Here is a 20,345-nt window from a genome sequence, read left to right as displayed (position 1 = left end):
TCACGTGTAATTTCGTGTAAAAACAAGGTTCAACTTTGTAGAAGGTGGTAAAAATGCCTGAAACCTAGAAAAAAGTTATGCTCAAAAAACTGATTTCAGGGACCTTCCACAGAAAATGTTACATATCTCGTGCTATATAAGTCATAGGTATGGGATCTCTTTGGCAAAGTGGCTTGAAATACTATCCGCCACAGCTTTCAAGACACTAGGCTCATATCTGGTTTCGATGGTTAAGCAAAATTTTTATCTCACTTTTAGGTGGATTAATCATTTTACAGATTTTCTCAAAAAAAGGTCCTTTTCATATCTAACGTCTTCTCCAAACAAACTACAGCGAAAAAATCAACAGAAACGATGTTATTAAAAAAGCGCACAAAATCGGCAAAAAGCAACACTGTGTGCGCCGACGGAGAGCTGATGTCATCGTTCTATTCAGCAATTTGAAGCCACTCACTCCTGGGTTTCCTGGAGATCCGGAGCTGGAAAACTTATGTCTTGCGCGCGTGCTCCCAGGTTCGTCACCATGCCGCCCTCGTTTCCTGCCACATAGTCATTCAGGTGCTCTTGGTAGTGTTATCGCCACCTTTGGATCACCTCACGCTCGCCCCAAGAAGATTTCTATTCATACTGCTCACTGCTGAAAAAAATCCCAAAAATAATAAACAAACCAAATTCCTTTCCATTGCTTTGTTTTTGATGGGATGGAAATAGGAGCTATGAGATGAAGTGGCGAACCGTTCCCCTATGTCAGGCTGCGGCACGTGGGTTAACGGTTCAGTTTCACATAGAGCTTCCGTGTGTTACTAGCGCGGTACAGTTTGTACAGTTGCTTCGTCTCTTCACGGTCAATCTTCCTGTTGGCGCTTCTCCCTTCGGAAAATCGAGTTTTGTCTGTCCCGCGCGCGTTTAGTATCGTGCCTCGTTCGCTCTCGTGTGCGGTGTTGCAGCAATCTCGCCCATGGTGTGCAGGGAGACGAGCGATTGGAGACATAAATATTTTCCAAAAACTATCCATCAGTATGTATCAGTTATCCTACGCCTGTTTGATCCGACCAATCGATTATAAATTGGATCGCTTTTATGATTGTGCCCTATCACTGGTTCCAAGCATGCTTCATACTCAAAGCTTGTTCGCCGATGGCAGCCGTACAGGCCCTTTCTTGGGCCCTTCGGGCTATACAGTTAGCTAACATCAGCCCAAGTAAATCGTAGCCCAATGAGCGATAGGTGACTGTAAGCAGGTTGGTATAATTGTCCTCCGCCATCACTGTAACGAATGAAAGCATCAAAACAAAACTAACTTTTTACGCTCACGATTTCCTCTCACCGTTCCTACTCTCTTAGCGTTTCAAATTGCAATCGAAATATTTATGTGACGGTGAGTGCAGATAACAGTTCGGTTTCTACTAGAACAGCTGCCACAATATCGCGTAAAAAGTCTTATAATAATGTGTTTTAGTGATTATTTTATGCTCTAATCGTAATTTATATTTCGTGTAATACATTTGCGACGTGTTTCAATCAAATTTTACGTATTATTTTTCTTAAAAAGTGCAATGTTTATTTTTCTGTAGGGATCGATACTCGAAACGTAGCTGCAGCAGGACAGTACCAAGGAATTCAAAACAGAGAATGTTTTTGCAAATTGATTGAATCCACGGTGTTCTAGTCAGGGTTCTAAAGTGAAAAAGTAGCCTTGTGTTTAGTAAACAAACAGCTGTTCAAAGGGCAACGATCGCAGCAAGATGCTGTGCTACGAAGGCAAGCTGAGCCTGTACTGCTTTGTTAGTGCCGTTTTCAGCTTAGCTCTGCAATGGGTTTTCTTCGAGTTGGACGTGTTCGCCGGAGATGTTGGTTTCTGGGTCAAAGCCGGCTTTCTTGGGGCTTACTATCTAGTTCTGAATGTTGCCATCCGATTGAAGTTTGTCACCAAAGATTATCAGGTGAGGACCTTTTGTTACAAATCATAAGTGAGTCATGAGAAATACCTACCACTCGCAGTTGAGAAATTGAAAATGAACAGTTGGAAGCGCTGATGACTTCATCATGAAAGTCATGTTCAAGATGTTTACGAGAAATTTACACATCTCGTTTGCACGAGATTCGATTGCGTCTTTGTTGACTTTTCTTTGAATAACTTACAAGTATTCTCGAATCTTTGCCGAGAACGATCGGAAACAACAAAACAACGGTAGCTATTTTTAGACCGCTTTATCTTTTCTTTAAAGGAAGATTAAAAGTTTTAATGGACACAGTCAAGAGTTTGAAAACCTTGAACAATAGCCTACGAGACTTCAATCGTAATAATTTTATTGTTATTCTTACAGATTGCTGTGCGAGCAACGTTCTTAGGAGCAGTATTTTCCCTGGGGGTACTCATATTCCAAAACTGCCCAGAAGAGTATAAATCATTCGGAGTTTATGTCACACTGATGTCCGTATTCCATTATTCGGAATATCTAGGAATAGCATTTTGCAATCCAAAAACTCTTTCGCCGGACTCATTCATTCTGAACCACTCACTTCACTATGCCTTGGCGGCAGCGGCCAGTTGGGTTGAGTATTTCATCGAGGTTTATTTCTTCCCTGGTGAGTATTTTGTAGTAGTCGCGAGACGTTTATCTTTTCACCTACACCTATAGTTTTTAAATTACTGTTTGACCTGTTCAATTATTTTATTACTTTTAAGCCAAGCTGTGCCTAGAGATGTCGAAAATTAATTGATTAGTTCGATTAATCGATTCATCGTTGCGATAATCGATTAACTTTGAATCGATTACTTCCCAGTGAATAATCGAGAAGAATCGAGAGACTAATCGATTAATCTGGATTTTACGACATCATAAGGATGTCGATTACTTCGATTAATCGATTCATCGTTGGGATAATTGATAAATTTTTAATTGATTTCTACCCAACGATTAATCGATTCTATAATCGACAAGAATCGAGAGCAATCGATTAGTTACTAATCGATTAATCGAGATATTACGACATTTCTAGCTGTGCCACCGTTTGTTTACGACATAACTACAAATATGCAAATATTTGCATCTCTCCTGACAGTTTAGCTTGCTGGGATCAGTGACTTGCACATCAAGAATACTTAGGCTGTGAACCATTCCACCGATTCGTTTAACTTTTAGATAAAATTTGACACTTCGATGGTTATTTTCCCCTCATGGTTATTGCGAGAACAGAGAAAACTTCTATTTTACAAGTTGCTCAAGCTTGCTAGTCAGAATACTGTAATTTCAGCTGAAATTTTCGAGAATATCTGCAAAAAATCCTCTAAGAATTTCTGCAGAAATGTATCATTCGTGCGCCGATTCATCCCACAAAATCCAGGGTGTCGACTACCTGAAAAACCTGCAATTATAAGGGAATTATTGTCAACCTGGAAAAAATAGGGAATTATCAGGGAATTCGTGAACCAATCAGGGAAATCAGCAAGAGACAAAGTGAACATGTTCTATTCATATCACCTTCAACGGTCGTGATCTCGGCAATGATTTCGACGAATCTCGGTTTTTGATAAACTTTACCGTGTTATCGACAATCATTACTGAGTCTGAAAGGTTTTGTGTAGTTTAATATACTGTCAAGGGCAGCAGTAGTCAAATTGGAAATTTATATTAAAACTTGAATACATACCTACGGCAATATTTCTGGATGAATTTTCCAAGAAATTCCCGAAGGACTTCTTGTATTCAGGAATTTCTTCGGAATGGAATGAAATTACTTCGGGAATCCTTCAGAAATTCTACGTGTTCTTTAAAATGTCTTCAAAAATTCGGAAATGTTATAACGGAATCCTATTTATAATCCCTCCAGGATTTTTTTTCGGAGATTCCACCAGGAAATTTATTTTGAAATCATTTAGAAAATTCCTCTAGTGATTCATTTATGAAGTCTACCGGGATTTCTTTCGGAAAGTGAACCACATGTTCTTTTAGAATTTTCTTATAGAATTTTCTTTTAAGAATTGCATTGGAAATTCCTTCAAGAATCCCGGAAAATTATTTCAAAATATACTTCTAAAATTCCTCCAGGATTTTTTTTGAAATTTCATTCCGAAATTCATACAACCAAAATTCCTTCGGAAATTCATTTAGAATTTCTTTCACAATTTTTTTTTTGATGGAATTTCTGAAAGAATTTCCAAAGGAATTCTTTGAGGAATTATTAAATTTTAGTACCTGGACTAAGATGAGTTTTACCACAAAAGTTCAACTCAATGAACGCAGTGGTTCTACGCCCCAACAAAAAAAAGACAAGTTTAGTATTATTCCATTTATTTCCACCACGTTACACTGCATTACTTTTGAAGTCGAAATACGAATCGATATTAATTACAACATGGTGGAATTAAATGAAATAGTATTAAACTCGTCTTATGACAAGTGTTACCGTTTTCGGTACCAAGGATCAGTACATTTGCGTGGGTACCAATAAAAAAAAAACATATACTAACCATTACTATTTTGAGACTTCGCATGCAGTAGCCAAAGGTAGAATAGGTGTACAGTGTACACTTTGGAAACGCCTATTCTGCCTTGAACGTGTAAAACCAATTAATTCCGTGTGGCTCAAATCTCGTGGGCGACGATGGCACTGGCACCCCTATGGTGGGGATGAAGAGAGAAAATAGAAGATAGCGAGGAGATCGTATCGGGTCACGAGACGCAGCAGTCGGGAACCAACCAAGCGAGGAGAAAAGTCGAAGTGTCCGATAAATCGAGTTTTTTTTTCTGTCAAGCAAGTGATCAAGGGTCACCACGCGGTGAGGCCGAAGTAAAGCTATTGCCGATTTCCTCAGCGGAGTTCCAAGAACGGTGTCCAGTGTCACGGTGCTTCTTCGCCCGAGTTCTAAAGCGCGAGACGTGGTTCTGAAGTATTTCTTGATTGGTGGCCCGCACCGGATTGCAAGTATTACTTGGTCGGGGCAGTTTCCGGCCAAAGCAAGCCCAGCCTGTGTTCTGATCCAAGACGTTTCTCGAACCCATCAGGAAGTTTCTGGCCATTCGGGGTGCACCAGAAATCGTAAACCGTAAAAGTTCCGCGCAGGCAGGAACCGCTACGTCCCTAGCCTTGACGAGGTAACCTCAAACGCCGCCATTGTTCTGTGGCAAACTCAACGCAAGAATACCATTATCTGGATCCCGTCGCCAGCACTTTCTGCGACCGGAGATAGCCCGGACAAAATCCCAACACTCTGCAGTGGCCCCATCGGTCACACTCCCTCGGGAAGACCTGGGACCGGTATTTCCGGCAGACCGAGACGACGCGTCGCCAGCACAGTAGAGGACGAAAAATCGGGCAAGGCCATCTGGGAAATCATCGGCAGGAAGTGGCGGACAGAATCATTGCCCACCGGACTCCAGATCCCCACGCGAAGCCCATGCGAAATACTGAAAGCCTCGGATACGATGAGGATAGACGCCGGGGGCAAGCTCCGCTACCCGTACCGCCCCGCAGTAGGCCGTATGTGCATTGCACCCAGAGTTCGCGGGCGAGCCCACCTTTGCCATCCCCCCTTTGTCGCATCACCACAGGTATGTTAGGAGCCTGGTCTCCGTATGCTTCTCGGGACATCTATCGGCCGCAACGAATCTACTAACCAAACAAAAAAAAACTAACCCTAACATGATAAGAAAAATATATAAATAATTAAAATGTACATGGATTTCTTTAATGATATTGGTGCATGCATCTGAATGATCCTTCCTTGTTCCGTCCACTTCAGCTACGTCTTGTGTCGTGTGTTCTTTGAGCAGGAGGTAAGCCGGCCCTGAGGAGAGGTGAGCTAGTTTGGGGCGTGTGGACGTCCACTGCCTAGACGTGTGGACGTCACCGGCAGTTACACAAGGGAAGACATTCCACTAAAAGAACTCAATAAGTTTCTTAAATTTCAGTATAAAACGGCTTCTTAGGCTTTAACGTAATGAAACGAGTATGTAATTTTTCCGACGTTTCGACACGGGGATTGTTTCTTCCTCAGGGGGAAAATATGTCATTTTTTGTCTATTGTTTGGTCTAAACTGATCTTAACTGTGTCATATGATTTTTTTGTAAATCTATGTACAGTAGCCGATCGATAACTGCAAAATGTTTACTTTTCAGTTAACGAATGCCGTTCGATAACTGCAACGCATTTTAGACGTCAAACGGTTCGACGTCAGATGCAATAAAAGTGCATCTAAATGTGCAGCGTAATGCAATTGTCATTGAGTTTGACATCAGTTTGAAGTTTAGCGGTCCGATAACTGCAAAACTGTTGCAGCTATCGAATTGCAGTTAAAAAGCATTGCAGTTAAATGACTTGCAGTTATCGAACGTCTACTGTACTTGCTGGCAGAGACGCTATTTTACTTTTATCATGTCCCCCTCCCATATTGAATTCTCTGGATTTTTCTGAAATTCCTTTCGGAATTTATTCAGAAATTTCTTAAGAAATTTATTCGGAAATTAGTAGAATTTTGCCATAGAATTTTCGGATTCAATTTTCTAGAGAAAATTACAAACTGGAGAATTCCCGAGGGAATAGTATTTCCAAGGGAAAGAATTTCTGAAGGAATTTCCGGAGGAATACTTTTATGAATTCCCAGAGGAATTCCAGAAATAATTCCCAGAATAAGGAATTTCAGAAAGAAATCCTTAGCATAAGAATTCCAAATAAATTCCTTATGTTTTCTCTACAGCGATTTCTAAAGGAAATTTTTGGAGCAGTTTCAGAATAAATTCCTAGAAGAATTACTAATGGAATTCCTGGAGACAATTTTGGATGATTTTCTGATTGTATGCCTGAAAGAGTTTCTGAATGAATTTACGAAAGAATTTCTTGAAGTACCGTCGTGCGGGGCTTCTTTTGAAAAATCAGGGGCTACTTTGGACATTTTAAAACAAGAATTATAACGAAAATTACTATAAAATTGTCATTATCACCAATCAGGTGTCTTGTTGATAGTTGGATGGTAACTTTCTGTTTCAAAATTTGGTATTTTTTCCGTTTATTTTTTTTCAAAAAATCAAAAGTCCAAAGTAGCCCCCGGAATCAAAAGAAGCCCCGCACGACGGTATTATCAAAAGAAGTCTGGAGGATTTTCCCTTGTCATTTTTGTTCGAATTTTTCAAGAAATTTCTCAAGAAACTCTTTCCACAATTTCCAGACGACAAAATACACTAAAAAATCGTAATGTTTGAATTTGCCTAAAGTAAGCCAAGAAATAGTTTTAGCATTTAATGTTATCAAATATTCAAAATTTCAAAATTGTTGTGATATTATGATCCATGACAATTATTGTTTAACGTTCAATAACTTTCCCATTTACCTTTCAAAATTATTTATACATTTTTTTCAAAAATCATAAAAAATCATCAGCACCATGTAAAACTTAAACTCGTGAATGCTTTTTCTAGATGTTATGTGTTCAACGTATTTTTAGAATCCTAAACATTTATTACAAACCCTGGAAAAAACCTGGAAAAACCATGGAATTTTCATTTTGAAAATAAGTCAACATCCTGTCTAGGAGGTATCTTCGTTTTCTGTTGGTAATCTTGTAAAAATACCATCAGAGTTATCCGAAAATATCGCAAAAATTTCTCCAGAAATAATTTTAGAGAAGAATCTCCTAATTTTTGAACGACTTTTCAGCGAAAGCACTTAAACCCGATTCTTTTTTACACGCGGGATGCGTTCCGTTTAAAAAAAGTTTTCAGTTCAAAATTGGAAAATCCGTGTAAAAAAAGTTTTATGATTTCTCGACGAATCATGCAAAATGGAGCAACTTTGCAAAAATTTTGTATAGGATTTTTTTACACGGCCGTGTAAAAATAAATCCGTGTAAAACAGAATCGGGTGTATTAAAATGAGGCATCTGCTTGGAATCGAAGAACCGTTTTGTGTTTTATATTGTTGTCTGACCCCTTATTTGTTGTAGATGAATAAGAAAGAGAAACGAGCTTTTTTGAATCTAGTACCCATCTCAATTTTCCTTCCATTCTTCGATCTCTCCATATCTCGATGGTCCCTTCAATATCGAGATGTGGAGAGGCGACTGTATTAGATTCTCACCTAAAACTAAAATTAAGTTATGTAAATTTGCGTAGTCGTAACAACCCTGTGTAAGTAAAACCAGCGGTGGTGTTATAATTATTATCGCCGTAGCACCAACTTAGAATTCGGAAGTCGGGACCTCCGAACCGAATTTTCTTCCGAAGTTTTATCTGTCAAATTGATGCTGTTGTTTAGCGCATCTTTAGATGAATCCAGCGCACTACTTCTGAAGTTGGGAAAGTTGCCTGCATCTGGAGAAAAATCCAACTTCAGTATAAAAAGCGTTCTAGCTTTGTTTCGTATAGACAAAATTTCCGAGGGTGTAGACCTACATGTTTCAGTTTTAGATTCAAAATGAATGTCGTCGAAACATTCCAATTTCATTCACTGCAGATTTTACTCGAAATTTATTTAGGTATCCCTACCAGGGTTTGCAGAAATCGTTCTCAATAGATAACGAACAACGATAAAAAAGAGGCGAAAACTGTTCCGAATCATAACAAGCCATGATAACAAATTTATCAAACTTGTATACAAGTGCGAAAAACAGTAACGGATAGGCATCCCCCACAGAAAAATGGTGATTCTCGTTTTGTTTTCGCTCATTTCGTGTTGGTTACTGCACAGCTGTGCACGATTAGAAAAAAGTACCTAATATTAGGTACTTTTCACTCAAATCGGGGGTTCAGCGTGGGAACCCAAAATTAAGTAATTTTTTCCTAAAATTAAGTAAAATTCATTTAATATTAAGTAAAATAAACTTAATTTTAAATAGAAACTAACCAAAAGTTAGGTAAATTTCACTCAACTTTTGTAAACATGAGATTACTTAACGTTGGGTTCCCACACTTTAATGCCCTTGTTGAGTGGTTTTACTCTTCAGTTTATGACAACAAAGGGAAGAGGGAGGGAGATGCAAGAGAAAAAAAGTACCTAAAATTAGGTACTTTTTTCTAACCGTGTGTAGAACAAGTTGAAATGTATCATCAGAGCCAGTGCTCCCCGTTATTGGAGCTTTCTAAAAGAAATTGATCATGGGACATAGCCTCTCGAATCAGTTCTCTATCATGACAACTTGCGAAAAAAGTCTCTCGCGGGATGCTACATATCGTATATGTTTACAGAGATGATAAGTGAGAGACTTGCTCATTCTCTTTAGGATTCAATTCCTGATCCCTAGAGTAGAGTGGGGCAAGAGTACGCACTTAGTTTTCAATCGATCATGTGGCCCTTATGAAGCAAGCTTCTGCATATCAAATCAGTGTCGATGATTCATATACTCTTCCTTTATGTTACCCAGGGAAAAAAATATTGAAATTATTGAGATTTGTTTTAGTAGAACCCTTATTGCAAGACAAGTGAAAAACGCACTCTTACCCCACCGGTGGGGTAAAAGTGCGCATCGGGTGGGGTAAGAGTACGCATTCATCCAATCATGTTATAGCACGCCGTAGCGGCTATGGGGTCTCTCGACCTTGAATCCGTAAACGAGCGGCTTAAGCGCCACCTCAATCAACATTGAGGGCCGCCCGTCTGTTTTTGTGCCCGGCAGTGTGATAGTGGTGGATGATTGAGGCGTTTGCGTATTGTGTGTGCCTCATAATGTTTCGAAAGAAATTTTTATGATGGAATATCGATTATGAAGCATGGAACGCATGGTCGGAAAATCACTTCTGACTGGTTCCATGCTCAAAATTGTGTTATGAATGGAAAGGTGTAGCGTTCAAGTTCTTGGATACATTTCTGAGTGAACAATAACTGATCCATGGTTTATGTTTGTGGAGAATCAACATGATCAAGTTTTTCAGATTTATTTCTGGAGTAGATCACGGTTCAGGATCCACTAGTTAAAGTTGAAATTGTTTTGGAAATGTTCTTGTAGTTCAAATAGATAATTGAAGTAGAGAGAATTTCCTAGCCGCTTTTACTCCGTTGAAATGTTCTTCATTTCACACGGTAGTAGTACTTTAGTCTAGTTTAATTGTGTATGAATGTGAGTATGATTTTGAGTATTTGCCAACCAGTACTGGTTTCCGTTTTGATCATTGTCGACAGATTAGGGATTTACCCCTACGAAAATTTGTTTGGAATCTCTTCTGGTTTCAAAAGAATTCCAAACAAATTTTCGTACCTTTAGTAAGGGATGATGTAGCATGATGGCTATTGTAAATATGTAAATAGAACTATAATAGATGATTACGGTAAATGAATGAAATAGATATTAATTAATTTAAATTGTTTTGGTTCTTGTTATGTAAATCTTGTATTCAAGTTATGGTTCAATGTTCATTAGATCTTTTTGTGTATAAATTATTCAATATAGATACCAATTCGACACCTGACAAGTTCACTCAACGCATATATGTTAAATGTTCCACGTAAACGTTCATTCAAAGAATGAACGTTCAAGTTCATCTAAGATGAACCGCCAAAGCTTCACAGGTCGCTTCGTGAACTTCCACGACCGTCTGAACCAAGGGGTGGGACTTAAGAGGGTTCAAAAGGATGAGAACCCTTTCAGATCCGATACGTTATGAGAGAATGAGATGGCAGTTTCATTCGTAGGTTTATGATGGCTAAAGATTTAGATCGGGAAGGTTGATGGCCTCACGACCTATCTGAGGCAATTTGGGACCACACTGGATCATTTCAACCGAGACCGTGGAAAGATCCGGGAGTGCGAGTTTTTAGTCTCTAGTATCGTGAATCTGTTGTGATATGTTAAAACGACATTAGAAGTCTTTGGTGTTTTAGATTTTACGTTTATTCCTTTCCGTTAGGCTAAAGTCCAGTTAAAGAATGTTGTGCGGTTCGTTAGTATTTTTGTGCGAGTATCCTAAAAATAGAAGGTAATTTGTAAAATATGTGTGTTCCAAAATGTGTGTGCTTATACGCGTCAAACAGCCGTTTGACGGCTTCTTATTTGCCAGTTTTTGAAAACTAGATTCGAACCGACGCCTCTACCGACCTCTGGATATCGACCGCATCGCCCAACCCTCTCGGCCACCATTTCGTCGATCCACGCGCTCTCGTTGAAAACTCTCCGAGTTGCGGCTTTTGGTCCGTGAACCGGAAAGGGATCGCACCGTCACCATTGCGTCCGTCTTGGCCACGCCGGCCACCTTCAAAACGAATCATTTCGTCCGTAGCCGAGCAGTCATTCCGGCTGCCCACGGAATCCATTTTGTTGCCATCTTCGGTGGCACGTTCCACGAGACGCTGTATTGTTCGACCATCGTTGTTGTCCGAACCCGCCATCCGACCGCTATTGTGTAGCAGCCATCGATCGCCATTGCGATCCGCAGCGTCCAACGACACGCGTTGGTAACCGTTCCTCCGCAAGACCAACCATCCTCGAACAGTCCGTTCGCCGGATCGCGAACCTCGCGGTCACTTGGTGGAGTTGCCGCAATACCATTTCGACAGCGAGCCACATCAAGAAAGGTCGGTAAAGCAGAGCACCAGAAAACATCCACGGTACCGTGAGTAGAAATGCGCATGCGTAAATGATTGAAACAAACACACACATGAAAGCTAGCTAAAATTAGAAATACCGCACACATGAAGTAGACAAGATAAAGTAGAGAGAAAGGAAAGGAAAAGAAGAAGTGGAATGATCCTAGGATAAGTTTGTAAATTCAAATAAAAGCATGCTTGTTAATCGTTGCCGTTTTGCCCTACAAAAATAAATGTTTTTTCCATTCAAATGCAACGAGTTTGTAATGTCTAGGTACTAAAGGTTTTTGATGTCGTTCGGTTAGTGTTTTTTTTGTCGTATTTTGTGATTTTTACTCCTAGTTGGACTGCTAGGGAAACTCAGTCCCTCCTTTTCCGTTCTTAAAGCGAGAAGGGAGAATTGTGAAGGTTGGTTCTGCCAATGATGATAATTTGAGCTACAGTGACTAACCGAACGACGATCTCTAGCCATCGCAAATTTACGCGTGGGACGGTCATCTCGCCGAAAAACAACGGAAGTACTTTATAACCGTTCGGGTTTGCTAGTGCGTTTCTCATCCACTGAATTCTTTCAAGAAACCTGCCCTGAGGTTTGGATTCTTGCCGGGCACAAAAACAGACGGGCGGCCCTCAATGTTGATTGAGGTGGCGCTTAAGCCGCTCGTTTACGGATTCAAGGTCGAGAGACCCCATAGCCGCTACGGCGTGCTATAACTTGGCGCCCAACGTTTAAAAGGCTTTTCGGAATTTTCTTAAAAAATTGGGAATTTTGCAATTGAATTTATTTGGAATTAGTGCAAAAGAGCACGAAATTGTACATATATTTATTTTTTTTTCTTCGTTTGTATATGCGTTCTGAGTGTTAAAACTATACAGTGTTGAATCATTACTCTATTACCTACACATAAACACATTTTGCATGAATTCTAGTATCTAAGGTTTTAGAGTTAAGTGAACAAATTTGCAATTTTCAAATTTTGAATCTAGTGAACTGAACTATAAAATTATTGAATTGATTTACCATAAACTAAACCCTTTTCTAAACACAATGGTCATTACAAATCCGTACGCGGACCACCTAACGCAGGAGGAGGTTGATTATGAATTGTTGATTAGGAAACAGGATGTCGATAAAGGGAAAGATTTGTCGTCAAAACTTCGGTTACTTAGGAGGCTTTTCAAGGAAGATCAACAAGAAAAAAGACGGTACCGACCACTTTGTCCATTCGAACAGGAAGTGGACCTGATTAGGAGCCGGGTAGATCAACTGACAAAAGGTCTCCTGGAAAAACCAGATGGGAGGTTGATTTCACGGTTGAAGCACTATTACCATAGGGTACTTAGAGGGGAGCCTGGGTCCGAAGAAGGAGAAGCCTGGCGGCGAGAGCTGCTGGAAACAGTCATGGACACAATAGAGAAGGCACCCAAATCCTTACAAGCACCGGAAGGCGTGGAAGTCGAGGAGAAGCTAGAACTGGCAGCTGGGGGTACTGAGCTGGACAGTAACAAGTCGGAGAAACCATCAGGAACTACTGGAGACAAACGGGAGCCGAACAGGTTGAAGTCCGCCGGGGCAATACCGAAAGAGATGAATAACAAAACAGGGAACAAACAGCAGGAAACGGGTACAAAACCGTTAGTTCTGCCATCGTACGAAGAGTTGCTGGAACGTCTGGCAAAGCTCGAAGCGCGACTAGAACAGACCAAGCAAAAGGACAATCTGGAGGCTTACGAATCAACTGATAGGACGTACGTTAATCAAACAGTGCGCTACCCAGAAGCAAGGCGCGGAAATACAGAGCGTGAACGTAACAGCCAGGACGGTTCCAGGCAAAAAACTCAACATTTTCAAAGGACAACGAATGGCAACAGTAGCGATTCTGAAGACTACAACGGAGTTAGCGGCCCTTACTACCGGAACAGGAGCACGCACCAAAGACCGCGTAGAGAGTACGAGCGGGCATATGCAGGAGGTATAAGCAGTTCAGACTGGTACGGGGACCAAGGCAACAGGGGCCTACGTCAGCATAGAAGGATTGAGCATTGGAAGCTCTCCTTTTCCGGAGACAGTAAGTCAGTGTCAGTAGAGAATTTTTTATACAAATTAAAAAAGATCGCAGTCCGAGAAGGTGTGTCCGATAGGAATCTACTAAGAGACATCCATCTAATTCTGGAGGGTCCAGCATCAGACTGGTTCTTTACGTACGTAGACGAGTTTATAGACTGGAGAGATTTTGAGCATAGGATACGTTATCGCTTCGGGAATCCTAATCAGGATCAGGGCATCAGGTTGAAAATTCAGGAACGGAAACAATTGAGGGGGAGTCTTTTAATGCATTTGTGTCAGAGATTGAACGGCTGAACAAAATGTTATCGGAACCTTTGTCGGAGCGGCGCAAATTCGAAGTCGTGTGGGATAACATGAGACACCACTATCGCTCGAAGATCGCCACGATCCACGTTCAGGATTTGGATCACTTGACCAGACTAAATCACGGGATTGATGCAGTGGATCCTAGCTTACAGTACTCGTCGGAAATACGAAATCAACGAAACATACACCACGTTGATTACAGTCTTTCGGAGTATGCGAGCGATGATCCCGAGGAAATAGACATCGTCAGAGCAACGACAGATAATCGAAATGTGAGGCCGATGAATAGGAATACCGGTGAAGGAAGTACGTCCAGACCAGAGCAGAATGTCTGTTGGAATTGCAGGAAGATTGGGCACAACTGGAGGGACTGTAAGGAAACGAAAGCGGTCTTCTGCTACGGCTGTGGAAATCTCGGAAGAACGATTCGTTCATGTCCAAAATGTGCGGGACCAAGACAGCCAAGATTTGACAGGAACCAGGGAAACCAGTAAAGGAGTGCACGTCTGGGGATCCGGTCATTCCTCGCCAAAAACTGATTCCCAAACCAAAAACTAACTTTGACCCAATTAATCGAATACACACGATAAAAATTCAAACACGGAAATGTCCTTATTTACGGGTTAATGTCTTCGACACCGAGCTAATCGCTCTACTAGACTCCGGTGCCGGAATTAGCGTGATCAACTCGTTAGATTTATCTGAGAAGTATGGTCTACAACTTCAACCTACGAAGCTCAGGGTATGCACGGCAGATAATACGGAATATCGCTGCCTTGGATACCTCAATATACCGTACACGTACAAAAATGTCACCAGGGTAGTACCGACTGTGGTAGTTCCGGAAATTTCAAAAGCGATTCTCGGATGTAACTTCTGGAAAAGTTTTGGCATCAGGCCAATGGCTGACCTAGGCGCTGGACCGGAACAGATCGGAGAATTTGATGGACCGAGCGAGTCAATCACCTTCACCCTGGAACCGATTGGTCAACTTCCGACAATACCGTCTATGGGTGCGGATACGACCCTAGATGTTCCAACGTTCGAAATACCCGAAAGTACGGAACCTACGGTCGAGTCGCTGGAAATTGAACACGACTTAACTCAGGATGAGGAAGAGGAATTGCTGAAGGTTATTAAATCGTTTGAAATCACCAGTTCTGGGAAACTCGGTAGAACAAAGCTAATCGAACATGAGATCCTTCTCAAAGAGGGCTCTAAACCGAAGAAACAAGCCATGTACCGGTGCTCACCAACGATTCAGAGGGAAATAGACGCTGAAATTCAACGCTTCAAAGACTTGGACGTCATTGAAGAATGTTATAGTGAGTGGGCGAATGCTTTGGTACCGGTAAGAAAGTCCAATGGAAAAATTCGAGTTTGCTTGGATTCACGCAAAATCAACAGCATGACGGTAAAAGACACATACCCTATCCGCAACATGCTCGAGATTTTTCAGCGATTAGAACACGCTGTTTTTTATATATACAAAAAACTACAGAGGTAAACATATATATCAGGTTTCGGGAGGCGTATACAAAGGCATTTTCCTTAAAGAAAGTCCACCAATCACGTAACGTTAAATTTGGCTATTTCATCACCCCTCCCCCCCTATCTTACACTATTTGTATGAATCCTCTAAAAATTATATGGATCGTCACACATCTCGCAACCCCTCCCAGCTAAACGTTGCGTAATTTATGAATGTTTCTTTTGATTAAATGAAATTATCATTAAGATGAAATTGTGTTTTCGTACTATGTTTAGGTGTCCAAGTCCTAATACAATTTCATTATTTCGCTTCAGTGCTTTGTTCGCTAAGTCCTTCCTAACACCGAATTACTTCAACTTATCCTAAAAACTTGTGATAATTTCGAATTCTGTCCCTTTTTTCTTAGTTGTGAATCTTTACGCTTTGGAAGAAGTCTTATTTCGGCCGGAGATACGGGTTTGACATCATAACTTGAAGATTCATATGCGTACTCTTGCCCCACCGGTTCCTGCGTACTTTTACCCCACAGTCCCAAAAATTATTCAAGTAATGGTTTTGACTTCTTGGAAAACCAACCGGATTGGTGTTCTGTACCATAAAGTACTCTATACAATAGGTTATCGAAATGGTATAATGTTCACCTGATTGAATGTATATATGGTAATGAAATACTAGTTGCGGAAATTCAATTATTTTTAGCAAAATGACCAAAAAGTTATCTAACTCCATATCTCCCTTGTTGTTTATTCAAATCGTTTACAACTACACATGATAATAGTTGGCCAGAATACCTGTCAAACTGATGCAGTGCTGCAAGTTTATCTTTTTTTATTACTTCAAAAAATCGAAAACGTATTCTTACCCCACGCGCACTCTTGCCCCACTCTACTCTACTGCTATTTATCATGATCGAACATAGGATACAGTGGCTTTTCGTCTTCTTTTTATTGGCATTACAGTAGACGTTCGATAACTGCAAGTCATTTAACTGCAATGCTTTTTAACTGCAATTCGATAGTTGCAACAGTTTTTCAGTTATCGGACCGCTAAACACCAAACTGATGTCAGACTCAATGACAGCTGCATTGCGCTGCACATTTGGATGCACTTTTATTGCATCTGACGTCGATTGACAACCGTTTGACGTCTAGAATGCATTGCAGTTATCGAACGGCATTCGTTAACTGAAAAGTAAACATTTTGCAGTTATCGAACGGCTACTGTACATCCACTGGGATATTGCCGCCTCGCAGCACTTCCACACTTAATAACTGCGAGGTTTCTAAGCCAAGTTACCATTTTTGCATTCGTGGGGTAAACAGGTATAATATCCCCCCTTTAAGGAAAATGGTGATTGGTGATAATCGATATTGTTTCATAACAATCGTTACCACTATAATAATATTCAACTAGAATGAAATTAGTATACTAGCTATTACGGAAATTACTTTATTAAAACGTTATACTATGTTTTTCTGAAATGTATTAAATCCATTTTTTGAAAAGTCTGGACAGAACGCCCCAGTTTCAGTATAAAATGCGCCACAACAAATGGTCATTGTGGCCCAATGTAAAGGGGTAATGTGCCCCATAATAAACGTATTATATGTCCTGCAACAATTTTAGATTTATTTTCAAGCTTCGTCGGATACAAATAAATCTGTTTTCCAAATGAACGTGAAGCCACTATGAAATAAGGCTTAATTGAATTATTGAGAACAAGTTTAAAATGCTTGAGCAACTTACACCAGTTAAAATCTATTAAGAAACCTGACGTACTGCTGCAAAAAAGATTACATGTAATTTTGGATTTCATTTGTGTCGTTATATAAAAGTAATGAAAGACAGCCTAGATGGCAACACATACGTCTCCCAGTAATAATGTTCAACATATTTTGTTGGAATCCAATCGTTGAATAAGAATGTCTACATCGAATGAAAACAATATTTTTATCCATTATTACATTAAAAAACTTAACAGAAAAAGTTACAGTAAGTGTTACACCAAATTGTTGTTTATCATAAAAGTACCTTATTTTAATTAACAACTTTCTTTGAATTTCAGTCTCATATATGTAACGCTGCTAATTGATGATGCACTCATAAAATGCAGATGTAGCATGTTGCAGAATTTTCATCTGTATCCTGGCATTCAATATGAAACCAATCTGTACAACTTACACATTTTTTCCACCCGGATCCATTATTTGAATTACTGTAAAAGGATCCGCACACTGGACAAAGTATATCTTGTAGTTTAAAGTTTGATTCAAATTTTTGTTTACGCCCAGGTTTCTTCTTGATTGTTTTATGTCTTTGGCGGCATTTGCTTCCTTGAGATGCTTCCGGTAAGGCGATGAAGTAAGCTCTACCTAATGTTGCTTATTCTCCCAGAAGTTCGTTCCTCTCATTCTGCTTTTGGACTATAGGATTGAGATCAACCATTTGCGTAGCAATGTCAAAAGTAGCAGATGTGTTCGGTAATTTCTGGAAGCCTTTATTCAATCGACGTCGCTTGGAACTCGTTGATAGCACGCTTTCCTGATTTTGAGTGTTGCGGGTTTTCGGTCGATTTTTTCTCTTGACTTCCGATTGCCCATTATTGGCATGATTTGTGATACATTGCAAAGAATTTTTGGAGCAAAGTAATCTTCTCTCTAATTTTCCTGAGCCACCAATGATGTGACCAACCACCCCGTTCTTGTCAATAAAGTGAAATGTGCTAACGTCAAACAGGAACTTTTCAGGATCACTTTAGAGGTTTTGAGAGCAGTTGAAATATTGGAAGATGTTACTGCATACGAATATTTCTGTACAATTGAAGTGGATTTTTTTTTGCATATCTTATTTAATTGTTATTATATCAAATTCAATTAATTATCTTAAAGATAAATCGTCTAGCTCAAACCTTTGTAGGGGTATGTGGCAGGACCATCTTCAGCATCATCTTTTCTAGTTAGTTATGCAATTGTTAGAATAGGTATAAATTATACATACTTTGCTAACACCAGTCTCGTCTACATTTCATATTCGGCTGGGAGGGTACGCATGCCCATCGTAAATATGCTCCAAGAGGTCAAAAACTGCATAGTACTTTTCCTGGTGAAACCTCTTGCCCGTGCAAGAGATGTGCTTTTTGGTGCTCGTAGCGTCGAAAAAAACTTTTCAGCCAGTCAAGACCAGCAAGCTTAAGTTGCTGATCAAATGGATGCGAAATATTATTCCTCTCTGCCAACTGGAATGCACTTCCTTGGAACTCAATTCACAAAAACACTCTCCCATCTGAATAGCATACTCCACTAGCTGCTCCTCCTGCTGTGAAGTTAAAACTGTTGTAAAACTTCCAAGAGGCGGCAATTCCACAAGCTCAGAGGATTCTTCTTCTGATGCCTTCTTTAAGTATCGTCGGAAGTTCGTTTTGGAATACCGTATTCTTTTGCTGCCTGGTTCTGTGACACGCCATAATTCACCGCATTCATGGCCTGTGACAGCTTATCGATTGTCCACGATCGCCGATCTGCCTTTTGATACGTGTTCCTTGACATATCGAATCTAAAAATATGAAACCAAACATAATATCAACAATGGGCCATATTAGCCAGTCGCAAGTGGGCGTTTTGTACAGAGAAGAGTTGTAGCAAAAAAACGAATTAAATATATAAAAAAGTATGCAACTCACCGTTTTGCTGCTGTGGCAGAGTTGAAATAGTAAACTGTATAACTCACTGAAGATAACCCGACTAATTTCAAAGTAGGTATCCACTCAAAAACCCTTATGTACGCACCGATCAGAACTGCATAAAAACATCTGGTTTTGTTTTGGATCAACATTCTTCTCGAAACTAACATAGTAGGGTGGTGCAACGTAAAGCTACGGTCTGTGACTTGGTCTGTGATAGGTTTTAAATTTTATAATGTCCTAAATTCAGAGAATTTTCAGAGATTACTCTCTAGTTATATAAAATATTGTGAATTTGAATTTCGCCAAGGCGCTGCGGCTCTGCCCACATATCTTGAATAACGCAATATATTCTTGAACTTTTCAGACATGAAAACATACCGGCTTCTGTGGCTCTTGGGATTGGTACTCTGCTTCACTGGTGAAGCCCTACGAAAGTTAGCCATGATCACAGCGAGTAAAAACTTCAGTCACATTGTAAGTCAGTTTAGATTCTGGTAAACGGTTATTGTGGTATGCAACAAAAAAAAATTCCATCTATCTTCCTAGGTCCAATTCGAGCGCCACCAAGGACACGAGCTGGTCACCCACGGCGTGTACAGTCTGATGAGGCATCCGTCGTACGTGGGCTGGTTCTGGTGGTCCATCGGGACGCAGGTGGTCCTGGCTAATCCGGTGTGCTTCATCATCTACACCGTTGCCAGCTGGAAGTTCTTCCACGATCGGATCTTCATGGAGGAAATCACGCTGCTGAACTTCTTCGGTGAAGATTACTACAAGTACCAGCAGCGAGTGTCGACGGGGCTGCCCTTCATTCGGGGGTTCAAGGTGGAACTGTGATGTTTGGAGGGCGATCATCCTGACAGAGGTGGCGATATTGACGGTTTGGAGTGTAGGGATGTGTCGCCGCTAGAGAGTGATCAGTGGGTCAAAAGGAAGGGAAAGCATGATAGTACGAGGATTACGCTGAAAGACAGCGAAGACGAGGACGAGGATGATCGCAGAAACATGACCGGTAGTTTTTACCATGGACGAAATCGACACTATTCCGGCAGCTACGATAACGTGTACGAAGAATCGACGGTAGTTTGAAGCGGGTTGTGAGTGAGAGTGCTTTAGGGTTTCCATTGTTAAACTTCGTTTTCGTTCCTCGCGATGAGGGGCATGTAAGGACCGCGGAGGAAGCACATTTAATTTTAGGGACAAATACAGTCATTAACAGATAAGAGCTTGAGAAGTTGCAAACTTCCGATATAAACATGTAATATTCTGACGAAAAAGTTGA

General features: G+C 40.5%; 1 protein-coding gene across 4 annotated transcripts; it reads left to right on the top strand.

Moving 5' to 3' along the window:
* Window positions 1-1,378: 1,378 nt before the first annotated feature.
* LOC134219959 (protein-S-isoprenylcysteine O-methyltransferase-like) lies at window positions 1,379-20,340 on the top strand. 4 transcript variants are annotated; one of them, XM_062698865.1, is made up of 5 exons: window positions 1,379-1,496; window positions 1,575-1,943; window positions 2,328-2,589; window positions 19,428-19,537; window positions 19,610-20,340. In XM_062698865.1, the coding sequence occupies exons 2-5, from the start codon at window positions 1,746-1,748 to the stop codon at window positions 19,898-19,900; spliced, it is 861 nt and encodes a 286-aa protein (XP_062554849.1). In that variant the 5' UTR covers window positions 1,379-1,496; window positions 1,575-1,745; the 3' UTR covers window positions 19,901-20,340. The 4 variants fall into 4 exon arrangements, with proteins under 4 accessions (XP_062554849.1, XP_062554850.1, XP_062554852.1 ...); XM_062698866.1 differs by having other exon boundaries at window positions 1,385-1,480; XM_062698868.1 differs by having other exon boundaries at window positions 1,386-1,430.
* The last annotated feature ends 5 nt before the right edge of the window (window positions 20,341-20,345 follow it).

This window comes from Armigeres subalbatus, chromosome 3, assembly GCF_024139115.2.
Source record: "Armigeres subalbatus isolate Guangzhou_Male chromosome 3, GZ_Asu_2, whole genome shotgun sequence".
Taxonomy (NCBI): Eukaryota; Metazoa; Arthropoda; class Insecta; order Diptera; family Culicidae; genus Armigeres; species Armigeres subalbatus.
The sequence above is the reverse complement of the archived record's forward strand: the minus strand, read 5'-3'. Positions and strand labels throughout refer to the sequence as shown.